General features: G+C 34.9%; 1 protein-coding gene across 1 annotated transcript in view; it reads left to right on the top strand.

Annotated features, from left to right (window-relative positions):
• Positions 1-21,942, top strand: part of Efcab3 (EF-hand calcium binding domain 3) — a 494,429-nt gene that overhangs the window by 349,704 nt on the left and 122,783 nt on the right. The window contains exons 80-91 of the mRNA XM_005402243.2: positions 4,539-4,592; positions 5,328-5,432; positions 7,946-7,996; positions 8,471-8,575; positions 9,468-9,521; positions 10,598-10,702; positions 11,375-11,428; positions 12,495-12,599; positions 13,308-13,361; positions 14,333-14,437; positions 16,893-16,946; positions 17,706-17,810. Of these exons, the coding sequence (XP_005402300.2) occupies positions 4,539-4,592; positions 5,328-5,432; positions 7,946-7,996; positions 8,471-8,575; positions 9,468-9,521; positions 10,598-10,702; positions 11,375-11,428; positions 12,495-12,599; positions 13,308-13,361; positions 14,333-14,437; positions 16,893-16,946; positions 17,706-17,810 (951 nt within the window). The remainder of the gene's footprint in view (positions 1-4,538; positions 4,593-5,327; positions 5,433-7,945; positions 7,997-8,470; positions 8,576-9,467; positions 9,522-10,597; positions 10,703-11,374; positions 11,429-12,494; positions 12,600-13,307; positions 13,362-14,332; positions 14,438-16,892; positions 16,947-17,705; positions 17,811-21,942) is intronic.

Raw genomic sequence — 21,942 nt, 5'->3', positions numbered from 1 at the left:
TATCTTTTAATTGTAGAAACTGTCTAATTACTTTTCGTCTGTGACTCATTGGTTGTTCAATGAGTGTTATTTAATTTCTATGTGTCTATAAAATTTTTGTGGTTTCTTTTGCCATTGATTTCCAGTTTCATTGCACTGTGGTCTGATAATATGCATGCGATAATTTGAATTCCTTTGCATTTACTTAAGCATATTCTATGACCTAATTGTGTCTATTTTCGAGAGCATCCCATGTGCAGCTGAGAAGAATGTATATTTTGATGTTATGGAGTAGAACACTCTATACATTTAGTAAGTCCATTTGTTCAAAAGTTTGGTTGATTTCTGTTTATCAGCCTTTGTTAATTTATTGATCTATTTGATCTGTTTGTTTGTGACAGTGGTGCATTGAGATCCCCCATTACAATTGTATGAGTATTTATTTGATCTGTCATGTCTGTTAATGATTGTTTTATATAGCTGGGAGCACTAATATTTGGTGCATATACTTATGATTGTTAGCTCTTCCTCTTGGAGTTTTTCCTTAACAAGTATGTAGTGACCTTCTTTGTCTCTCTTGATCAGGCTTGACTTTACATCCACTTTGTTTGCAAATGGAATGGCTACTTTTGCTTTTATCCCCTTTTCTATCACATGGAGTATTGTTTTCTATCCTTTGACTTTCAGTCTATGAATTTCTTTTTGAATTAGGTATGTTTCTTGTATGGAGCATGTTGCTAGATCTTGCTTCTAGATCCATTCTGCCAGTCTGTTTCTTTTGATTGGTGAAGTGAGACCATTAACATTGATGCTTATAACTGATATGTATTGATCTATCCTTGCCATGTTTAAGTGCTTGCCTTGCTGGGTTGATTTATAATGTTGGAGTTTGTGGACTTGTAGTCTTCATTATCTCTTTCTATAATATCATTATCGTCCAGAACATTTCAGAGTGTTGGCAATGAATGTCTTCAAGTGTTCTTTGCTATGAAAATATCTTATTTCTTCATCAATTTTTGAAAGATAGCTCTGTGGGGTACATAAGTCTGGCTCCAAGCTCTCCTTAAGGGTTTGTGTTGAGAGGTCTGCTGTATTTTGATGGGCTTTCCTTGATACATGATTTGTTTCTTTTTTCTAACAGCTTTTAATATTTTGTCCTTATGGTGAATTTCTGAAATCTTGACTGTTATATACCTTAGTGTAGATTTTTAAAATCATGGCTAATTGGATTTCTGTATGCCTCACCTTCCTGTAAGTCAAATTCTTTTTTCATGCTTGGAAAGTTTTCTTCCATTTCTTCTGTGAACAAATTTTTCATGTCACGAGCACTATCTCCTGCTTTTTCATTGACTCTGATCAGTCTTACCGTATTGCCTTTGCATCCTCTAGCACCTGTTGGATTGTTTTTTGTGGTCCCTTCCTAAAGAAATCTTACTTTTCATGATCACAAACCACAAACATATCTTGTAGATCTGATATTTTGTCTTCGTGTTGATTCATTCTGCTGTATGTACTTTCAGTAGAATTTTTATTCTGATCTGAATCTGTTTCATGGATTCCATCTCTATCCTAGGTTGAGCATTCATGGTTTTCATCATTTTCCTACACTCCTCTATTTTGCTATTTATATCTATTCTAGATTCACTAACCATGTCCTTCAGTATGATCATCATCTCTTCAGTTATCTGTGAAATAATTTCTGATTTCATTTTTTTCTAGAGCCTCATTCATCTGCTTTGTTACTTCAGCTGTTACCACTTCAGAAAGTCGAGGTGAACTGTTCCACCTCATTGGCCTCTAGGTTTGCCTTTGGCAAGATAGAAGTCTGGGGTTGCATCTTGCTTCCATATCTTCTCAGTCTGTATTATTTTTAATTTCTCCATTGATGTTTATAAGTTGCTTATGATTGGTAGCTTTATTGATAGTATTGAGAACACTTAAAAAGTGACTACTTCTCAGAGATGTCTTCAAGGTATAGCTGACTTTTGGGTTTTAGATCTGCTGCAAGGTCCTGCCTCTTCAATTTATTGGGGATGAGAAGTTACTGTAATATTATGAAAAATTATGTGCCAATAAATTGCAAAATCTATAAGAAATGGGTAAGTTTCTTGATGTGTATTGCATACTAAAATTGAATCTATAGCATATAAAAACTTAGATTAATAAGAAGCAATGAAGTTGAAGCAGTAATAAGAAGTCTCCCAACAAAGTGAACCCATGGACAGGATGGACTCTGTGCTGAACCAGATCTTCAAAAAACCAATGCTCCTCAAACTATTTCATGATATAGAAAGGGAAGGAATGATTCCAAATTTATTCTTTGAACCCAGTATCATCACTCTGATACCAAAACCAGATAAAGACTCAGCAGAAAACCATAGACCAATGTCCTTAATAAGTAGAGATGCAAAAATCCTATCACTGCAAACAATTCAGCAGCGCAGTAAAAAGGTCAAAAACCATTCTCCACTTGGTTTCATCCCAGGATTGTAATAATAGCTCAACATTCACAAATCAATAAATGTAATACACTATATAAACAGAATCAAAGACAAAACCACAAGATCATCTGAATACATCTTCTCTAAATTTGAGACAAGAGTCTCACTATCACAACTTCTATTCAATGCCATCCTTGAAATTTTAGCCAGAGCAATTAAGCAAGACAGAAAAATAAGAAGAATACAGTTGGAATCAGGCATGGTGACACACTTTAATCCCAGCACTCTGGGAAGCTGAGTCAGAAGGGTTGTGAGTTTAAGCCAAACCTGAACAACTTAACAAAACTCAGTCTCAAATTTTTTGAAACTTTTTTTAATGAACTGAGGATATAGTTCAGTGTAAAAGCAAAGACACAATAGAAAAGGAACAAGTCAAACTACCCCTATTTGCAGATGATGTGATCATTTTCTTAGAATAACCTAAAAATTCCACCAAAAGACATAGATCTGAAAAACGAATCCAACAAAGTGGTAGGATAGAATATAACATACAAAAATAAATCGCTTTTCATTATTATACCAATAATGACCTCACTGAGAAAGACAATAGGAAAACAATTGCATTTATAGTAGTCTCAAAAAATACCTAGGAATCAACCTAACCAAGGAGGTGAAGGATCTCTTCAATGAAAATTACAGAACACTGAAAAAGTAAATTGACAATGATGCTAGAAGATGGAAAGACTTACCATGTTCAAGAATCTGAAGAATTAACATTATTGAAATGGCCATATTACCAAAAGTAATACACAGGAAAATTGATGCCAGGAAGCAGAAAGTAAAGGAAAGAGCCAGGGGAGGAGGAATATGCTTCCAGGTCACACACACCCCCAATAACCTTCCCCTTCTAATCAGGCTCAACCTCCTAACAGCAAGTTAGCTATAACACTCTCATGTCCCAATCACCTTACAAAAGCTAAACCTCTGAATACATTAAGACTCGGTGGGATATTCTGGATGTAAACCATAACCTCTTCCCCCACCCCCCAAAACACTCATGTGCATCTCATTATGTAGAATGCACTTGGTCCATCTCTAGGAGTCACCAAAGTTTTAACTGTTTAAGCATTGCTGAGAAGTCCAAGTCCAAAATCTCCGCCTTGACTCAAGACAAGCTCTTAGCTCTGAGGCCCATAAAAATCAAACAGAATGCTAAACACTCCAATGTACAATGCCACAGGGTAAGCATTCCCATTACAAAAAAATACAAACAGGGAGATAGGAGAAAAAAGTTGGTTGAAAACAAGCCAAAAATCCTACAGGGAAAACATTAAATACTATAGCTCTGTGTTCAGCTCCCAGGGCAAGCTGTGGTGAGATATAAACTCACAAAGGGCTTGGGCAGCCTCAGAACCACATCATTGCTAGGTGCAGCCCCTCATGGCCTCTCTCTTGAGTTGGCTGTGCTCACTTCCTGCAGCTTTCCTCAGACATGTTTAGCTTTCTAGAGTCTCCCACTGCACTTCTGACCACACTCACAGCTTTACACATCGCCCTCTCAGGAGCACACTATCTGCCACCTGAGGCATTCCTCTGAAATCTGGGTGGAAGCCTCCCTGACCCCACAACACTTGCATTCTGCATGTCTGTAAAAACATCACCATGTGGATGATACCAAGGTCTGCCACCAGCTTGAGCCAGGGAGAGAGATAGACCTTTCCAGTTCATGCCCTCCAGTGACCCTCCTCCTGACAGCAAGTCAGCTGTAGCACTCTTATAACCCAGTCACCTCACAAAAACCCAGTCTTTGGACACATGAGTCCTTTGGAGGATATTCTAGATCTAAACTATGACATCCACATTAAGAATTTCCTCCTGGATTGGGGGTGTAACTCAGTAGAGTGCTTGCCTAGCATGTATAAAACCTTAGGTTCAAACTCAACCCCACCAAAAAAAGACAAGAAAAAGAATTTTCCTTGTCTAATTTTGAACCTTTGAGTAGGCATGGAAAATATGGGAGTATAAATTTAAAAGGTAAGTTTTTTTTAATCTGCTTAGTCTTCTATTCTTTGACTATTATATTATTGTCTTTGACTTTAAATATGCTTTATTTTACAGATGATGGAAAAGTATATAAAAATATATTGCTTGATAATATAAAAACATCTCCTGGTAAGTGAGATTCCCAATATGAAGGCAAGTAAAACTAAGATCATTGGCTCTATCTTAACTTTTTAAAAGCCTTATTATTATACAGTGATTAAATTACTTTATTATATCATTAGTCTATAGGTCTTTTAGATGCAATGATAACTAATGTGATAATATATAGTTCTCTGACACAAAAAAAGCTTCTAATTCTGTTTGCTATCAAGAGCTCTAGTTATTTCCTAATGTAACTCATCCCGCTTAAAACACATACATGCAACTTGTAATATATAAAAGTGTATATGGTGGTGCATGCCTGGAATTCCAGAACTGAGGAAGACTGAGATAAGAGGGTAGCAATTTAGAGTTCAACCTGGACCACTTAATGAGACCTTGTTTAAAAAATAAATCTGGGGATGTAGTTCAACAGTAGAACGTCTCTGGGTTCAACCCTCAGTACTGAAAAAATATCATTAATGCTGTACGTAAAATTTTATATAATTTATATGCAGTTGACTTTCATCTAGGTGATCCTTCTCTGCAACTATAGGAAGCATCCCCTGAAACAAGTTTATCAGAATGTATTATATTTCTAGATTCCACAATAATAAATCTCTCTGCATCCCTGAAGTGTTTTTTCTTTTCAAACCATCATTAGGAATGGATTTGTTCCTTCTGATTGAAATCAGCACATGAATGTAACCAGTATTTTTTTCTTAGCTCTCAGTTGCTATTTTTATCACTTTCTTTCTTCCTAAGTTGGGAAATTCCATGTCTCTAAAATGAATGCCATCCTAGAAGATATGGATTATGAACTAGAGGATGAAGAGGTTGAGGACCTGAGGAACCACCTGCCAACTGCTGGTGAGCATGTCATTGTGCCTTCGGGGAAACTAAGCTCCTCTAATAAAACTTCCAAATATATTAAAACAAAAAAACCTACTTCTTAGATTACAAAAAGCAATGAGTCCTACCTACAAGGCCAAACTCTAAGAAAGACTTACTCCAAGGCCAGACTTAAGAAAAAGGTAGAAAAATGAAACAAAGTAATATTCTAAAAGGAAAATAAATTCAGAGAAGAAATTAAACATCAATCAGAAAAAATTAAAATTCTTTAAATGACCTTAAAGTTTAGGAAAGAAAATATGTCTAATAATCCTGACTTTTTTTAAATTCACAAGTACAGTTGTATATCTTGTATAATACAATGTTCTTTTTGGCTTTTGTTTTTTGTTTTTTTTCAGTGCTAAGCATTAAACCCAGGATCTCGCACACACTAGGCAAAGAGTCTACCTCTAAGCTACACCTCCCAGCCTGACATATTTTTAAAGAACAAATACATTGCAGAACAGTTAGATCTAGCTAATTAACAGATAATTGTCTCCAGGTTATCATTTTCTGGTGATTACACATAACACCTACTCTTTGTATGTCTCAAGATTACAATAAATCATCATTATAGTCACTTTGATATGCAATTGATTTCTTGAAATTTATTCCTTCTATGTAATAATAATCATGTATGGTGTGACCAAAATATCTCCCTATTCCATTCCCATAATCACTCCAGCCTCTGGTAGCCGCCATTTTTCTCTCCACTTCCATGACATCAGCTTTTTCAGAGCTCACATGTTGACATCGTGCAGTATTCATCCTTCTGAACTTGACTTGCTTCAGGTCACATAACATCCTCCTGTTACCACAGGTGGCAGGATTTCATTGGAAAGGACAAAACCAAGGCAGTACCAAAGGACCTGGATAAGTACAGAAACTAATTAACAGTTTCATCAAAGCAGAGAAACTAGATAAATCACCGTACATCACACTTTTCCAAATTCACAGCCTCAAGAAAAGATGGTGAAGCCCAGTTTAACCACGTGCCCGAGCGGCTAGATAGTGGAGGCATGTTACTGTTGGAATTCACACCTTTCCCCCAAAAGGAAAGCACTATTACCAAGTGAAGTAGGAATACATGCCAAATGCAGTGCATATGTATAGGGCATTCCTTTTTAGTTATATCATCCTCAACTCTCAGCCAGGGAATACCACATGTTATTTTGATTTTATAAAAAATAGCAGGTTAGTTTTTTTAAAAATCAGGGATAAAGAGAATGTAACCTTGTCTCTGGTAGCAACGTAGTAACTGACCTGGACATTACAATCCATTGTTTAGGGATGAAATTATGAATGATATATTGATTTAAAAGCCAATTCTTGGGGGCTGGGGATTTAGCTCAGCGGCACAGCGCCTGCCTGGCAAGCCTGATGTCATGAGTTCGATTCCCGGTACGGAAAAACAAACAAAAAAATAAAAATAAAAATAAAAATAAAAATAAAAAATAAATAAAAGCCAATTCTTTAAGATTTTCACTGCACTGTGAAACCTTATCACACCTTAGAGATTTTTTCTGCAGAACAATATACTTGAAACTAGATAATTTACAACAAGTAGAAATTTATTCCTTAGGATTCTGGAGGCTGGGAAGCCCAAGATCAAGAGACCAGCGTCTGGAAAGGCCTTTTATGCATTATCCCATGGCGGAAGGTAGAAAGGCAACAAAGTGAGAGAGAGCACACAAAATGAATAAGTGCAATGTTTATCAAATATTAACTGCCTACTATATGTGCAACGCTGAATGCGTTATTAATAGTGCTGAAACAACTCTGCAACATAGTTTATTACCTTAATTTCTCTAGTGTAGAAACAGGATCAGGCATGGAGTCGATTTATTTGTCCAAGGTACAAATGGCTACTAAGTGACAAAAAGCTTGAACCTAGATCTATGTGACTTCAAAAGTTTGCTCTTTCTACTAATAATACTGTTTTTCGTAGGGAACATAACAAGATTATGAGTGAATAGCCCTTTCAGTGGGCCACATGACCTAGAAGTGAGGCTTTTTCACAAAAAAACACAATTTAAACAAATAGCAAAACCTTGGTAGCCCTGGAGTGCAAAGCAGGAAGAAAGTACAGTACAAGTAAGAGTAGCTGCTGCAATATTTAAAGCCAGTGAATATAGACATATTATCAAATATATTGCTTTAAAATCTTGTAATACTACGGTAGCCACCCATGGAGTCACTCTCGTATTCTAAAGTGGGACAGGCTGAGTCAAGAGGAGGACAAGCAGTGCTTCTTAAACTTCCTAGCACCATTGATATGGATTTTGATATATTTTGATATAATATCCTCTTCTGTGTAATGTATTTATCATAGCTAGATCTTGAGTCTGCAATTCCACACTTGTCGGATGATTTGCATAACAAAGCAAGGCAAACTTCTGAATTTCAGTCCTGTTCCACAATATATGGCCCTGTAACATGTTTTCTAGGCCTGAGTCGTTGTACCTAAGTCTTATTTTTACTTTATCTTACAGATGAAAAGATTAAGCTGAATACGATGATGAAAGATGTAGAATTATTTACAGGTGAGTGGAAAGTTATAGGAAAAATTATTGCAAATAACAATATTCTAAGGCTTTTACTGTTATTCTTTTTAATGTTCTATTTCCATCACACTGACATTGACTTAATAATCTTCTGGTATATGAACAATATTTTACCCAGTGATCCAGGCTATTACATACTTTTTAACAAAACTACTAAGTTTGTATAGTACCCTGTATTCTCTAAACTTTTTTGTCAATAATACATATCACTTTTCCATTGTTTAAACAGCCAGAAGTCTAGGTTACCACAGTAATTGGTAAAATAATACATTCAAGAAGTATTTTTCTCTTCTCAAACTAAGAAACTGAGTTCTATTTCTGATATACCCATAAGAATTTTGTTCAGCATTTGAACCATTTAATCCTGGAATTAAGCTCAGATGAGATTCATAGTTTTAAAATCTTTCCTTGCTCTTAAATATTTCATCATTCCTTATTTTTATCTTTTCAAAGGAACCAAGACTAATGTTAATGAGATAGATGCTGTTTTGAAAAGCATGGGAATAGAGCTCACTCCTAAGGAACGCTGGGAGCTGCTAAAGACTCTGCCGGTTACTGGTGAGCATTTCTGATGCAGCTTTGGCCTTCAAGGGGACTTAGTTCAGGTGTACGCATGAGGGAGCTGGGTAACTAGGGAATCATTAAACATTATTTCTACATTCATGGGGAAGCTGGGGAGTTATTAAACATTTATTTCATAATTATTTATATTACTTTTTAGCTGATGAAATTAAAGATAAGTCTTTGCCTTTATAGAGACTATTGTAGACTTTGTAGAGACTATTGTATCTTACTGTGCTGGGATTGTGTTTGAGAACTTTTTCAGTGAATAAATGAAGAAAATAAGAAACTAAGAAAATTACACCAAAAAAAAAAAATTTCATTAATGAAGGAATATTTGGCTTAAGTTTTTTTAATTTAACATGTTACCTGGAGAGTGTCTGACAGTCCTAAATTATAAAAAGAAAGAAAAGGGGACTAGAAGTCAGGTAATAACAGCAGGATAAAAAGAATTGAGTCAGAAGGGTAGAAAAGTGTAGGATTTTAAAGTGGATAAAGTTAAAACTTACTCTACTTTTTCACCTTATTATTAAAGCTAAAAAAGACATATTTTCTTTATGTATTAATAGCTTAATTAAATGGAATCAAAGATTTTATATGAAAGTGAGTTTATGTTCCCACTTTACTATTAAATTAGCGTGAAAGTTTACCATGAAAGTAAAGTGTTACCTCTTCTATTACTGATTTGCTCACACATATCAGAATTGTTTTATTAAATATTTTAATTTATAAAAAATAAAGCTAAGAAAGAAAAGGCTATTTGGATTAGAAATTGAATAATTATTAAAGCAAAAATCATGTAAGGTTATTATTTTATGAAGTACTAGTCTGTGCTCTTGCTATAACTTGCAGTGTCACTTTGTGACATTAATTCGATCTTCTGTTACAGCCGACGGAAAGGTGTATCACAATCGATTACTAAACGCTTTAAAGAATTTCCACAGTGAGTAACAGTCAGTCAAGTACAACTGAGATCTTTAAGCCTGTTTTTCTTTTGAAAAAACTTACTTACTTCATGATAACAATAGTTTATTTCTGTGAGGTGTACTTCCATGCACTATTCTGATTACATCTGTGTGTCAGTCAGCTTTCCTGTTGCTGGGGTAAAATACCTGACACAAGCTACAGGGGGAAAGGTGTGTAGTACTTTGGCTCCCCGTTTCAAAGCTTTCAGTCCGTGATCAGCTGCCTCCAAGGCAGAAACATCACGGCAGAAGGGTGTGGCGGAGGAAAACTGCCCAACTCATGGCACATGGGAAGACAGAGCAGGGGAAGAGGGCCAGGGAGGAAAGGGCCAGGGAGCAGATACAGTCCAAGGTCACAGCCCCACGGCCCTCCCATACACAGGCAGGAGTGCGCTTTCTTAGCAATCTCCTAGGCCTCTCTCAAGCCAGTTAAGTTGATAATAAAGGTTAACCATCACAATCTATTAACCTACTTAATTCTAACAGAAATACTATAAAGTGAGTATTCTCATTATCACAGTTTCACAGATGAGAGATGGTTTATTCACTTGCCTGAAATCACATAGTTTGAACTTGAGAAGACTCGGGACTTGAACTCACATTGTTAACCACTGTGGGCACTAAATAGTTGATTAACCTTTTAAATCCCCATTTACGACTTTTAGCTCACACTCAGGCAATCACTAAATTAATGGTGGAGCTAATTTACTGTTACATGCTTCAAACTTGGTAGCCATAATCATGGCTATTGTTTCTGATATTCTGTTGTTCACGGTGTTGTTCAGTGTCTCTCCACTCTGAATAATACACCTTATTCATTTGATTTGCGTCAGATGTCCACTAAAATTCTTAGCAGCATATCTTGTAAAATGTATAAAAAGATATTCTTTTCCTCACATGCTCATCCTGTCCCCCGCCATCTTGGTTTTATGTTTTTAATGTTCGCCTTGCAATTTGGCTTGTCATCTTCTTCCTTGGGTTGGGCACATATCACTTTTTAAATTTTAAACATAATTTTGTGTTTTTTTCTTATTTTATCAATTTCTTTCTTAAGGAGGGAAGGCTTTTGAAAATAAACTTGAAACTATTCTGGAAAACATGAACTATGAACTTGGAGAAAAAGAAATGAAAGATTTACAGAACCACTTGAAAACTGATGGTGAATACTTTACAACTTTCTTTCAAAAGAGTTTTGAAACCTTGTAGAACCTCTAGACACATTCTTGTTCAATTTCACTTAGTATGTAAGAGAAGTTCTTGTAAAGTTATAATTCTCAAGGATGAAAATACAACTCCTGATTATTAATGTTAGGACTAGGCGACTGGTAGGGGGACTGATAGACTTCAATTTAGCTGGGGAAAAACGAATAGTTCAGAGGAAAATAATGGAAGTTATTGAGATAGATTTTGGAGAAGGTCAGAGATTGGCAAACCAAGTGAGAAGGTAAAACATTTTGTAATTGTTTGACAAGTAATGTACCAATACGGAAAACTGTGTCTTCGTTGAACAACTATGAGATGAATTTCAGATGGGGTTGAAATAGAGGGTCAATGATTTTTAATTAAAGCCCTTCATATAGTACCAAAGAGATATATTTTAGATTAAAATGATTATTTAGGAGAAGACTATAGGTCTAATTTAGCATGTTAAAACCTCCTCTTTAGAATCCTATAATATAGGTATAATTGGACATAAGAAAAACATTCAAAAATCAACAAATGTTCTTTGTAAAATTGATGACGATTTAGAAACCTTCACAGAAAAAAAAAGATCCTTTTCCTGGTAGCAAGAAAAATTTTCTCTATATCTGATTTACGCCTTGCATTTCAGATAAAGGAAGAGTTTCCCTGAATTCTTTGATAAATGCAGCCAATTTGTTTTCTGGTAAGTGAGCAGTAATGATGAAAAGATATAAAATCAAGATCCTTTGTTGTGTGTACATATTTCTGTTATATATCCTAGTATTCCATAAATGACATGCTAGATTTATTTTACCAATATACTGATGACATGTTTGCTTTTAAGATCATACATGATTTCTTACCACCTACTTTTTAGAAGTATTAGGGGTTTTTTTAGGTTCTTTGTTTTGTTTTGGGGGCAGTTTGTTTTGTTTGTTTGTTTGTTTGTTTGTTTGTTTTGAGACAGGGTCTCCTTATGTACTTCAGCCTGGGCTTAAACTCACTGTGGAGCCCAGGTTGCCCTCAAACACAGCAATCCTCCTGCCTCAGCCTCCCAACTACTGAGATTATGGGCATGTGCCACCATGCCCAGCTAGTATCAGTTTTTTAAGGATGTGTCCTTAGACTGGCATCGTGTTGCACACCTATAATTCCAGCACTTGGCAGGCTGAGGTAGGAGGATCTCAAGTTTGAGGCCAGCCTGCATACATACATTGTGAGCTCAAGGCAAGCCCACACTACAAAATGAGACTCTGTCTCAAAAAAAAAAAAAAAAAGTATTCTTTTACAAGCTGCATGGCTTGTCACCACTTAAAACTAAAAGTATTCTTTTGACCAATCTTAAAGGAAAAATGTTTTTTAGTTCTTTGTGATGCTTCACAGCCTCACGAGGCTAGATAAGCCTCATGGTGTCCTTGTTTTTCTGTAATGGTATCTTTACAGTTGTTTTTTGTTTTGTTTTGTTTTTGTTTTTTAGTACTGAGGATTGAAATAAGGCCCTGCACATGCTAGGCAAGCACTCTACACCCCGGGGGCCAGTTGTTTTTTAGTTTTAGTTTTACCTTTAGTCTTAGTCTTAGTCTTAGTCTTAGTTAAGCTCTCACTAAGTTGCCCAGGCTGACCTTCAAACTGTAGTCCCTCCGCCTCAGCCTCCCAAGTAGCTGGAATCACAGGCCTGTGCCACTACATCTGTCTATTATTTGCTTAAAGTAGAATCATCATGTTGTGTATGAAAATGTTCACTTACCGGGTTTTCCATCTTTTTAAAGGTAATAAGATTAATGCCAGTGACACACAACTTTACCTGAAAAATATAGGTATTGAATTAACAAATAATGAAAACCAGGAACTACTAGACACACTGCCACTGGATGGTAAGCGTTCAGACACTGCAGTCAATTTCACAGAAACCTGGGCTTAGGAATTGTGTGCATAAAAATTCTACAAGTACTGTATGCTTGTTCAACATTCTAGTAAATGAGAAAAGTAAGAAAGTTTAGCACCTCCATGCCTCGGGCTAACATCAGTTCTAGGCCATCCTACTGAAAACCTGAAAGAGCCATTTCTGGTATAAAATATCCTGTCCTTACCATTATATCTAAAATTGGGGTCGGTGCTTTCTTTTGAATTCTGCTATTATGGATAAGCAATTTTAAATATCAATCCCAACATTTACAGCAAGACTAAAGCTAAAGACAGAAAAAGTGATAATCAGAAGATTTGTAGAAAGGAACAAATGTATACCCCATGGAGGGAAAAACTATGTTTCTTTTTTTTTTTTTTTTTTTTTGGTTTTTCTCCGGTACTGGGAACTGAACTCACGACCTTGCGCATGCCAGGCAGGCGCTTTTGCCACTGAGCTAAATCCCCAGCCTAAAAAACTATGTTTCAACATGCTAGAGCACCAGTGGTGGTACTTCAGAGGCCAGAGAAAAAATAGTTAAACTTGAAAAAATGTATTAATTTTCTTGCTTCCATTTTTGGATTGGAATTAAGAAAATTTACTAAAATTTACAAATAACTAAACATTGTTTTTCTAAACTTCCAGTTATTGGTGAATGAAAATGATGTTTATGTTACAGATAATAAAAGAGTGTATGCAAACAGACTGATGGAGGGGGTGAAGACCTATGGAGGTGAGTGAAAAGCATGCTGGGAAATAAAACAGATCTTGAAAGTTTTGTTTGTTTGTTAGTTTGTTTTTTTCCGGTAAAGTTTTGCCTTTGTCCAAAAATCTCTCATTTCTTAATGAGCACATCACTAACCGTTATTGTATTCTTTAAATTGTGAGTTAGTATTCTTTTTTTTTTTTTTTTTTTTTTGGTTTTTCTCTGATACCGGGAACCGAACTCACGACCTTGCGCTTGCCAGGCAGGCGCTTTGCCGCTGAGCTAAATCCCCAGCTCGTGAGTTAGTATTCTTATTTGTCTACGTGAGGCGTAATAGCCTACCTGACTGTGTTGCTGTAGCGTTTTAGATTGTACCTACTGACAAGAAATGTTTGAAATTGGAAGACAACAATATGTGATACAAGAACCACTGGTGAATTCTTACCATTTTGTTTAGTGAAGCTCCGTATCATTTCTAATTTTTTTAAATTATTTTTTATTCTCTTTCATGGCTTGATCAATCTTGCATTCTTACATCTGGTAATCTGAGCAACGTCGCTGCAGATACCAATATGTAATGTAACAACCACCGTTGATTCCTATCATTTTGTTTGCAAACCCTGCATCATTTTTATTGTTTTTGCTCTGTTCTGCTTTTATCTATATTGTTGTTATTTTGTTATTGTTTGTTTTTATTCTCTTTAAAATAAAACAAAAAGAAATGTTGGGTAAGTTGTCACCTGCTCTAACTTCTGCTTAGTTTGACCTGTTCATTCTTCTGCTCACCTCATCCTAGACATTGCTCCAAAACTCTTCTGAGACCTACAACATTGATGAGGAAGAATTTTTCTCTTTCTAACCCCCAACTGATTACTTTGTTTACTTCAAGAACTTTATGGTGCTGTTGCTTTTTATCTCTTTATGTCCAGTGATTGACATGAGCAAGTATTTTTTACACTTTGACACAAATTTATTTTATTATCCCCTTTCTTTTTAAGGAGGACAGGTCAATGTCAATAAAATAGATGATACTCTTGAAAACATGGGATTTTCACTTGAAGAAAAAGAAATTGAGGAATTGTATAGTCACCTTCCAATTAATGGTGAGCATTTCAGATATACAGCAGGCAGTAAGAAAACTTTAATTCTCAATGGAAAATGTTTATTTTTCAATGAAAACATCTCAAGTATACTTGTTAATTTTCATGCAGAAATTCAGAAGCATGTAAGGAACTAATCCTAAAGAATGGGAAAAATTAATCTTAATATTAACCATAAAATTTATATTAATATAAATTTTATTATATAAATATTATTATAATTTCTGTTATAATAATTATCTTAATATTAACCATAGATTAAATACCAAGAATTATTTATAATTCTGGTATCAGAGTTCTTGTGCCAGAGAACACAAAAATGAGAGTATGATCAATGTTGAGATCAAGTGGAAATAAAATTTTAAGGAATATCTGAAGAGAGGGAGGAGAAATTATGAAATAATTTGGACAGCAATAGAAAGAGGAAAACGTGGTAGAAATTGTTGAATGTTGTTTGTAGCACTGAAGCACAGGCAAGTATATTCTTAAATACATAGTAATAAATTCGTAGGTCTCAGACTTTAGATCTATCAGGATAACCCAGTGCCTCAAGACTGAGATCAAGTAGATCTGGAATGGAGTTCATGGATTTTCATTTTAAATAAGCAACCCCCTACAGTTAATTTTTTTCAGTGTATAATAGAGAAAATATACTGGTATATTTATTTGGGATTAGTAGTTTTACATAAGCTCTAGCAGAAGGAACTGACCGAAACATTCTGTTTATCCATTAGCATCTTTAGCATCTTATTATCCTTAGCATCGTGGGATAATGTGCTAGATTTATTTGTAGTTTGACAGACATCCTAGAGGTACTAAGCTACCTAAGCTTATCTAATATGGTCTGATCATGCTTCAAATCACAATACTTTCTACTAGCCAAAAAATGGTCTCCTATATCTTGACCAATCTTGAATTCTTTTTTCATGGCTCTGTGTAACATGTGAAACAAGCAACATAATGTAAACATGACCCTATTGTAAATTATCTAGAGAGCAATATCTCAAAATAAATATTACTAGGGTTTACCTCTGCTCTGTGAAGGTTAACAAAAGCCGAGTTTCAAAAATACAGTGAAGAAATGAAGATATAGAAATAAACCAAATAAGCCAGGCATGGTGGCACACACCTGTAATCCAAGCACTCAGGAGGCTGAGGCAGGAGGGTCATTGGCAGTTCAAGGCCAGCCTGAACTGCATAGAGAAACCCTGTCTCAAAAAGACAATAAATAAATAAATACATACATACATACATACATACATAAATACATAAATAAACCAAATAGATTTAAAGAACAGCTAGAGAGATATTTAAAATATTTTAAATAATTTGGAGGAAGTAACTATCTTATTTCAGTAAAGAACCCTAATATTGGGTGTGAAATTGTTTGTAACACACTGATGGTTTTGACATTAGTGATAGCAGCCTCAGAAGCAGAGTCTACTCGTTGTTTGCTATTGTGTCCCCAACACTGAAAATAGACACCCAACAAATATTTGATGAATTAAAAATGAAAATAATTTTTTCTCTTCCACACTAGTAAAGAATGAAAAACAGAAAAAATGAATATATTAAACGTGTTTAGTATATTTAGATTCCATTGCTTTTCCCAACTCTATGTTTACATAGAGAAAAAGGAAAATGTATAATTAGAAAAAAATTACAGGCAACTGTTAAATCCAAAAGACATTACTTCACAATTTAATAGTTGTATGTGACTAGGAATTGTATCAGTCCACTCCAGTTACTGTAACAAAATACCATGGACATAATTTGGCCCTCCAATATATTTTTCTCTATTATACACTTAAAAAAATTAACTGTAGGGGTTGCTTATTTAAAGTGAAAATTCATAAACTCCATTCCAGATTACTTGCTCTCAGTCTTGAGAGACTGGGTTATTCTTATAGATCTAAAGTCTGAGACCTATGAATTTATTACTATATGTTTAAGATTATAATTGTGTGTACTTCAGTGCTACAAATAACATTTAACAATTTCTACCACGTTTTCCTCTTTTCATTGCTGTCTAAATTCTTCATAGTTTTCTCCTCCCTCTCTTCAAACATTCCTTAAATTTTTTTTCCTACTTGATCTCAACACTGACCATAGAAGTTTGCTTTCTCACTGTCCAGGAATCTGGGAAGCCTGAGATCAAGGGTTTGGGAGATTCTGTTTCTGGCAGAGCCCACTTCCTGGCTTAGAGACAGTGGCTTTTTGACTGTGTCTTCACTTGGGCGGGCAGAAATGGGAGGAGAGAGAGCTTCCTCACTTTTTAAGACCACAGTTTTATTATATCAGGTTCCAACCGCTATGATTTTATTTAACTTCGATTACCTTCTAAAGACTCTGTTTCGAAATATAGTAACTTGGGGAATTAAGGATTCAACATATGAATTTTGGAGGACATAATTTGGTCCATAGCAAGATCGTATATAAATTGTTTATTGTCTTACAGATGAAGGAAAAATTCAACTGAAATCACTTCTGGATGAAGCAAATAAAATTTTAGGTAAGTGACAAGAAATGACAAGAAAGCAAAATAAAAATGATCTATTAATACATAATTGAAAAGCTATTTTTAAAAGTATTTTCCATTTTTCTGTCCATAACATCTTCTATCCTTATATCTATTTTATTGGCAACCTATATACAACTAAAGAGACATACATTATAAAGTACATGTTACTCATCAGTATAATTAATTGTACTTATATTTTTAAAGGTTGTATTATATAAAAAATAAGCCCTATATTCTCGTTTTGTTTTGTTTTTGTTTTTCTCTGGTACCAGGAACCGAACTCACGACCTTGCGCTTGCCAGGCAGGCGCTTTGCCGCTGAGCTAAATCCCCAGCCCCTAGCCCTATATTCTCTAGACTTTTTCAGTAGTGTCTTTTTCTACTGTCTTAATAGCAAAATGGCAAGGCCAATTGCACATGTGACATTTATAAACAAGGTCATAATTCATTTAAAAAAGAAATAGAACAAATAATACACTCATTGAATTACATGAACTCATTTAGGGATCTGCTACAGAAATACCAACGTTCTGTGTGCTTATTGGTTTCTTATTCCCAAAGTTGAAGAGACCCTTTTATCAGAAAGAAGTTCTACATATTTCTGAATGCCACTTCAAATTCTACGTAGGCAAAACTCAGTGTTTCTGTTGCTTTTTATCATATATATAAAGATGATGCTACATAGACACAGATGGTTTCATTACTATTTAAACTTGGAATCTGATCAATTACCATTATTTTCTTTTGTAAGGAGAAGAAATTGACCGTGGTGACCTGGAAAATGTTCTGCAAAGCATAGGCTTAAGTCCCCACCTGAAGGAAAACTCTGTGCTGATGAAGACTTTGCCACTTGACGGTTAGCATTTAATTTACACATTACATTTAGTTATCCAGTGAAAGCTGACTAATTACCATTAGGTAACAGATATTTTTCTAGGCTCTGCATCACAAAGCTGACTAAGACAATGTCGAGGTGCTAAAATAACTCAGTGTATTGATGGCTGTCACAATCAAAAAATGGCGTACACTGGGATAAGTGCCACAATGTTAATAAATATGCACTGCTATGAAGTATAAAGGAGAGACTGACCAACTACGCCAGACTCCAACGCTTTACAGAATGAATATTATTTCAAATGAGCCTGAAACCTTTGACAACTGAAAAAAACGAAAATAAAAAGTATGAAAAAGATGCAGAGGTATACCTCACCATGCCAACCATGGGGAACTATGTATAATCTCTTGTTAATATGCTATAAAGTACACAGTGATATTCATAATATCTAGTAAAATATTTTATTAGTTTGGCTCAATTTAATCAGTAATTTGGTTATAATATGTGGAATGATGATGGTAAGTATTAAACAAAATATAACTGAATCTGATTCTGGCAAATAGAAGGGGGACAGCGAGAGGAGAAAAAATAAAAAGAATTGAGATGTGTTATTTATATGTACCAATTCCCCACGATGAGTGTAATCGTTATGAAATGCAAACAACCACTAGTGAATTTTTTTTAATTATTTAAAAGGAAAAATGGATTAAACAAAATAATGGCTGTGAAATCTTTTAAATTTCTTTAGATATTAAAATAAAACAAAAGTGTAATCACTTTATTTTAATGAATAAACATTCAATTGTAGCTATTAAATAATTTCTATTCTAATGGATTTTGCATGATGTAGCATATATGAAACTATCTGCCAGAGTGTTATTGTTCAAAATAAAACCAGGGCCTTGACATTCAAAATGTTCACAGTCTAGTTAAATAAGCAAAAACACACATCCTTTATATGGAAAATATAACACAAAAATTCATAACAAAATAATAGAATAACTAGTTAATATACTGCATATTGTTCTCTTCAGAGTAGTTACTCAGAGTACAAGAAATGGGTATAAAAAGTTCTCCAAACAATATTAGCACAGACCTTTCTTGTCAATGAGCTAAGAGAAATTAGTAGTATAACTATCTTCTATTTTTTTCCTTTTCCCTTTCTTCCCTTCCCCTTCCCTTGCCCTAGTTCCTCTTTCCTTTTGTACAATATTTTCCCATTTCAAAATATCTATTGTACATTTTAGAACTTATTTACTCTCAGTTTCTCAAACCAGGAGGACAATATGATGTTTACACATGTGATTCTGATTTATTTTACTTATGACTATGGTCTCAAATTGCATTCATTTACCTAAAAATGTCTCAAATTTATCCTTTTTATGGCTGAGTAGTACTCCATTGTATGAAAAGACCACATCTTTTTATCCGTTCCTCATTTAATGGGCATTTGGGTAGTTTCCAAGATTTAGCTACTACAAATTGCACTGCTGTAAACATGGATACACATATATCGCTGTGGTAGGATGCCTTTAATATTTTTGAGAAGATACCAGGAAGGAAAATAGCTGCATCAAATGGAACCTCTAATCCAAATTTTTTGCAGAACCTCCAAACTGATTTCCACAATAGTTGTGCCAGTCTAGACTCCCACCAACAGTGTGGAAGGATTCCTTTTTCACCACGATCCCTCAAGCATTTGTTATTGGTTGATTTCTTGAGGATAGCCATTCTTTCTGGAGTGAGTTGGAATCTCACCATTGTTTTAACTTGCATCTCTCAAATGACCAATGATGTTCAACATTTTTTCATATATTTATTTGCCATTTGCATTTCTACATCTGATAAGTGTGTATTCATCTGAGATGCCCATTTTTGAATTAGGTCTTTGACTTTGGGGTTCTGGTACTTTTCTGTTCTTTATATGTTCTAGATAGAAGTCTTTTGTCTGAGAGAGAACTGGCTAACTTTTTTCCCACTCTGTGGGTTGTCTTTTCACTCTGTTGGTGATTTCTTTTGCTGTGCAAAAGCTTTTTAATAAGATGAAACCCCAGTTGTTGATGCTTCATAGTATTTCCCATGTGATCTGGGTTTTATTCTAAATTCTCTACTTACATCTATATCTTCAAGATTTCTACCTATTTTTTCTTCCAGCAGATTTAGTTTATTGTACATAGAAGATCTAAAAAAAACTCCACCAGAAGACTTCTAGATTTAATAAACAAATTCAGTAATACAGCTGGATACAAAATCACCACTCAAAAATCAATAGCATTCCTATACACAAACAACAAACTCACTGAGAGAGAAATTAGGGAAACCATACCCTTCATAATAGCATCCAAAAAAATGAAATACTTAGGAATCAATCAAACATAGTACATTAAAGATCTATGCATTGAAAATTACACTACTCTGAAAAAGGAGATCAAAGAGGATATCAGAAAATGGAAAGACATCCATTGCTCAGGAATAGGAAGAAACAGCATAAGGAAAAGGCCATACCCCCAAAATTATTATACAGATTTAGTGCAATCCCAATCAAAATACTATTGGCATATCTCACAGAATTAGAGAAAACATTCCTAAAATTCAAGAGACCTAGAAGAGCAAAAGCAATTCCTGGCACCAAAGGCAAGGCAGGATGCATTAAAATCCCTGATTTGAAAATATACTACAAAGCTATTGTGACAAAATCAGCATGATATTGGCAAAAAAACAGACCTGAGGATCATTGAAACAGATTAGAAGATGTAGACACAACTACAAACACATTCAGTCACCTTATCTTTGACAAAAGGACCAAATATGTTCACTGGAAGAAAGATATCCTCTTTAATAAGTGGTGTTGGAAAAACTGGCTTTCCACCTGCTGAAGACTAAAATTAGACCAATGTCTATCACCATGTACTACACTATAATCAAAGTGGATCAATGATCTAAATATTACAACAGAAACACATCTTAACCAGGTGTGGTAGCACATACCTGTAACCCCAGTCCTTGGGAGTTTGAGGCAGGAAGATCCCTGCAAGTTCAAGGCCATCCTGGGCTACAAAGTGAGTTCAAGACCAGCCTGAACTTTGTAGTGAAATCCTGTTTCAAAAAGACAAAAAATAACCCCACATGTCTTAAGCTGCTGGATAAACATTGCAAACTAAATACTTGCATTTTCATTGCTCCTGTCTAAAATAGTAAAAGGCTTTAAAGAGATGAAAAGAAATAAATAGAGATAATCATAAAGACCAAGAGAATAGGGGGAAACATGACAGCAGATAAAAGATGTCAATTAAATTTGATGCAAGACCTAATAAGGATGAAAACTGAGTCTGAAAAAGAGGGTAAGCTAACAAAAAGAAAGGCCACTTCACATCACAAAATTCAAAGGCTCAGGCAGTAGAAGCACCATATAACTCTAAAGTCAGGCATGCATGGTATCTGAGTAAAACTAGAATGATTTGTAGAAAGTCATTTAAGAGAACAATTTGATCCATAGACACCCCTCCTCCCTCCACTAAGAAAAATTAAATACTTAGGAATTAACCTAACTAAGGAAGTAAAAGACCTCTAGAATTTGAAAAGTTCACTCTAAAAAAAAGGAAATTGAAGAGGAAATCAGAAAATGGAGCAATACCCCCTGTTCCTGCATAGGCAAAATCAATATAGTCAAAATAACCATAATTCCCAAACTGCCACACAAATTTAGCACAATTCCAAACAAAACTACAGCAGCATTCTTCACAGAACTGGAGAAGAGTATCCTAAAATTCATATAGAAGTAGAAGAGACTCAAAAGCAACCTGAGTAAAAAAAGCAAAGCAAGAAGTATCAGTGTCCCAGGCCTGAAGATGTATTACAAAGAACTGTGACTAAAAAACAGACACAAGGATCAGTGGAGCAGAAGAGAGGGTGTAGAAACATCCCCAGGTACATTCAATCAGCTGATCTTTGACAAAGGGGCCCAAAACACACAGTGTAGGAAAGATAACCTCTTTAATAAATGGTGTTGGGGAAACTGACTATCCACATGCAGATAATTGAATCTACACCCATATTTCTCACCATGTACTAAACTAAAATCAGAATGGATCAAAGAAGTAAATGTTACACTAGAAACACTTCATCTGCTATAAGATTAATAACATAACTTAAA

Source organism: Chinchilla lanigera, unplaced genomic scaffold, assembly GCF_000276665.1.
Source record: "Chinchilla lanigera isolate Chin_1 unplaced genomic scaffold, ChiLan1.0 scaffold00077, whole genome shotgun sequence".
NCBI classification, from domain to species: domain Eukaryota; kingdom Metazoa; phylum Chordata; class Mammalia; order Rodentia; family Chinchillidae; genus Chinchilla; species Chinchilla lanigera.
The sequence above is the reverse complement of the archived record's forward strand: the minus strand, read 5'-3'. Positions and strand labels throughout refer to the sequence as shown.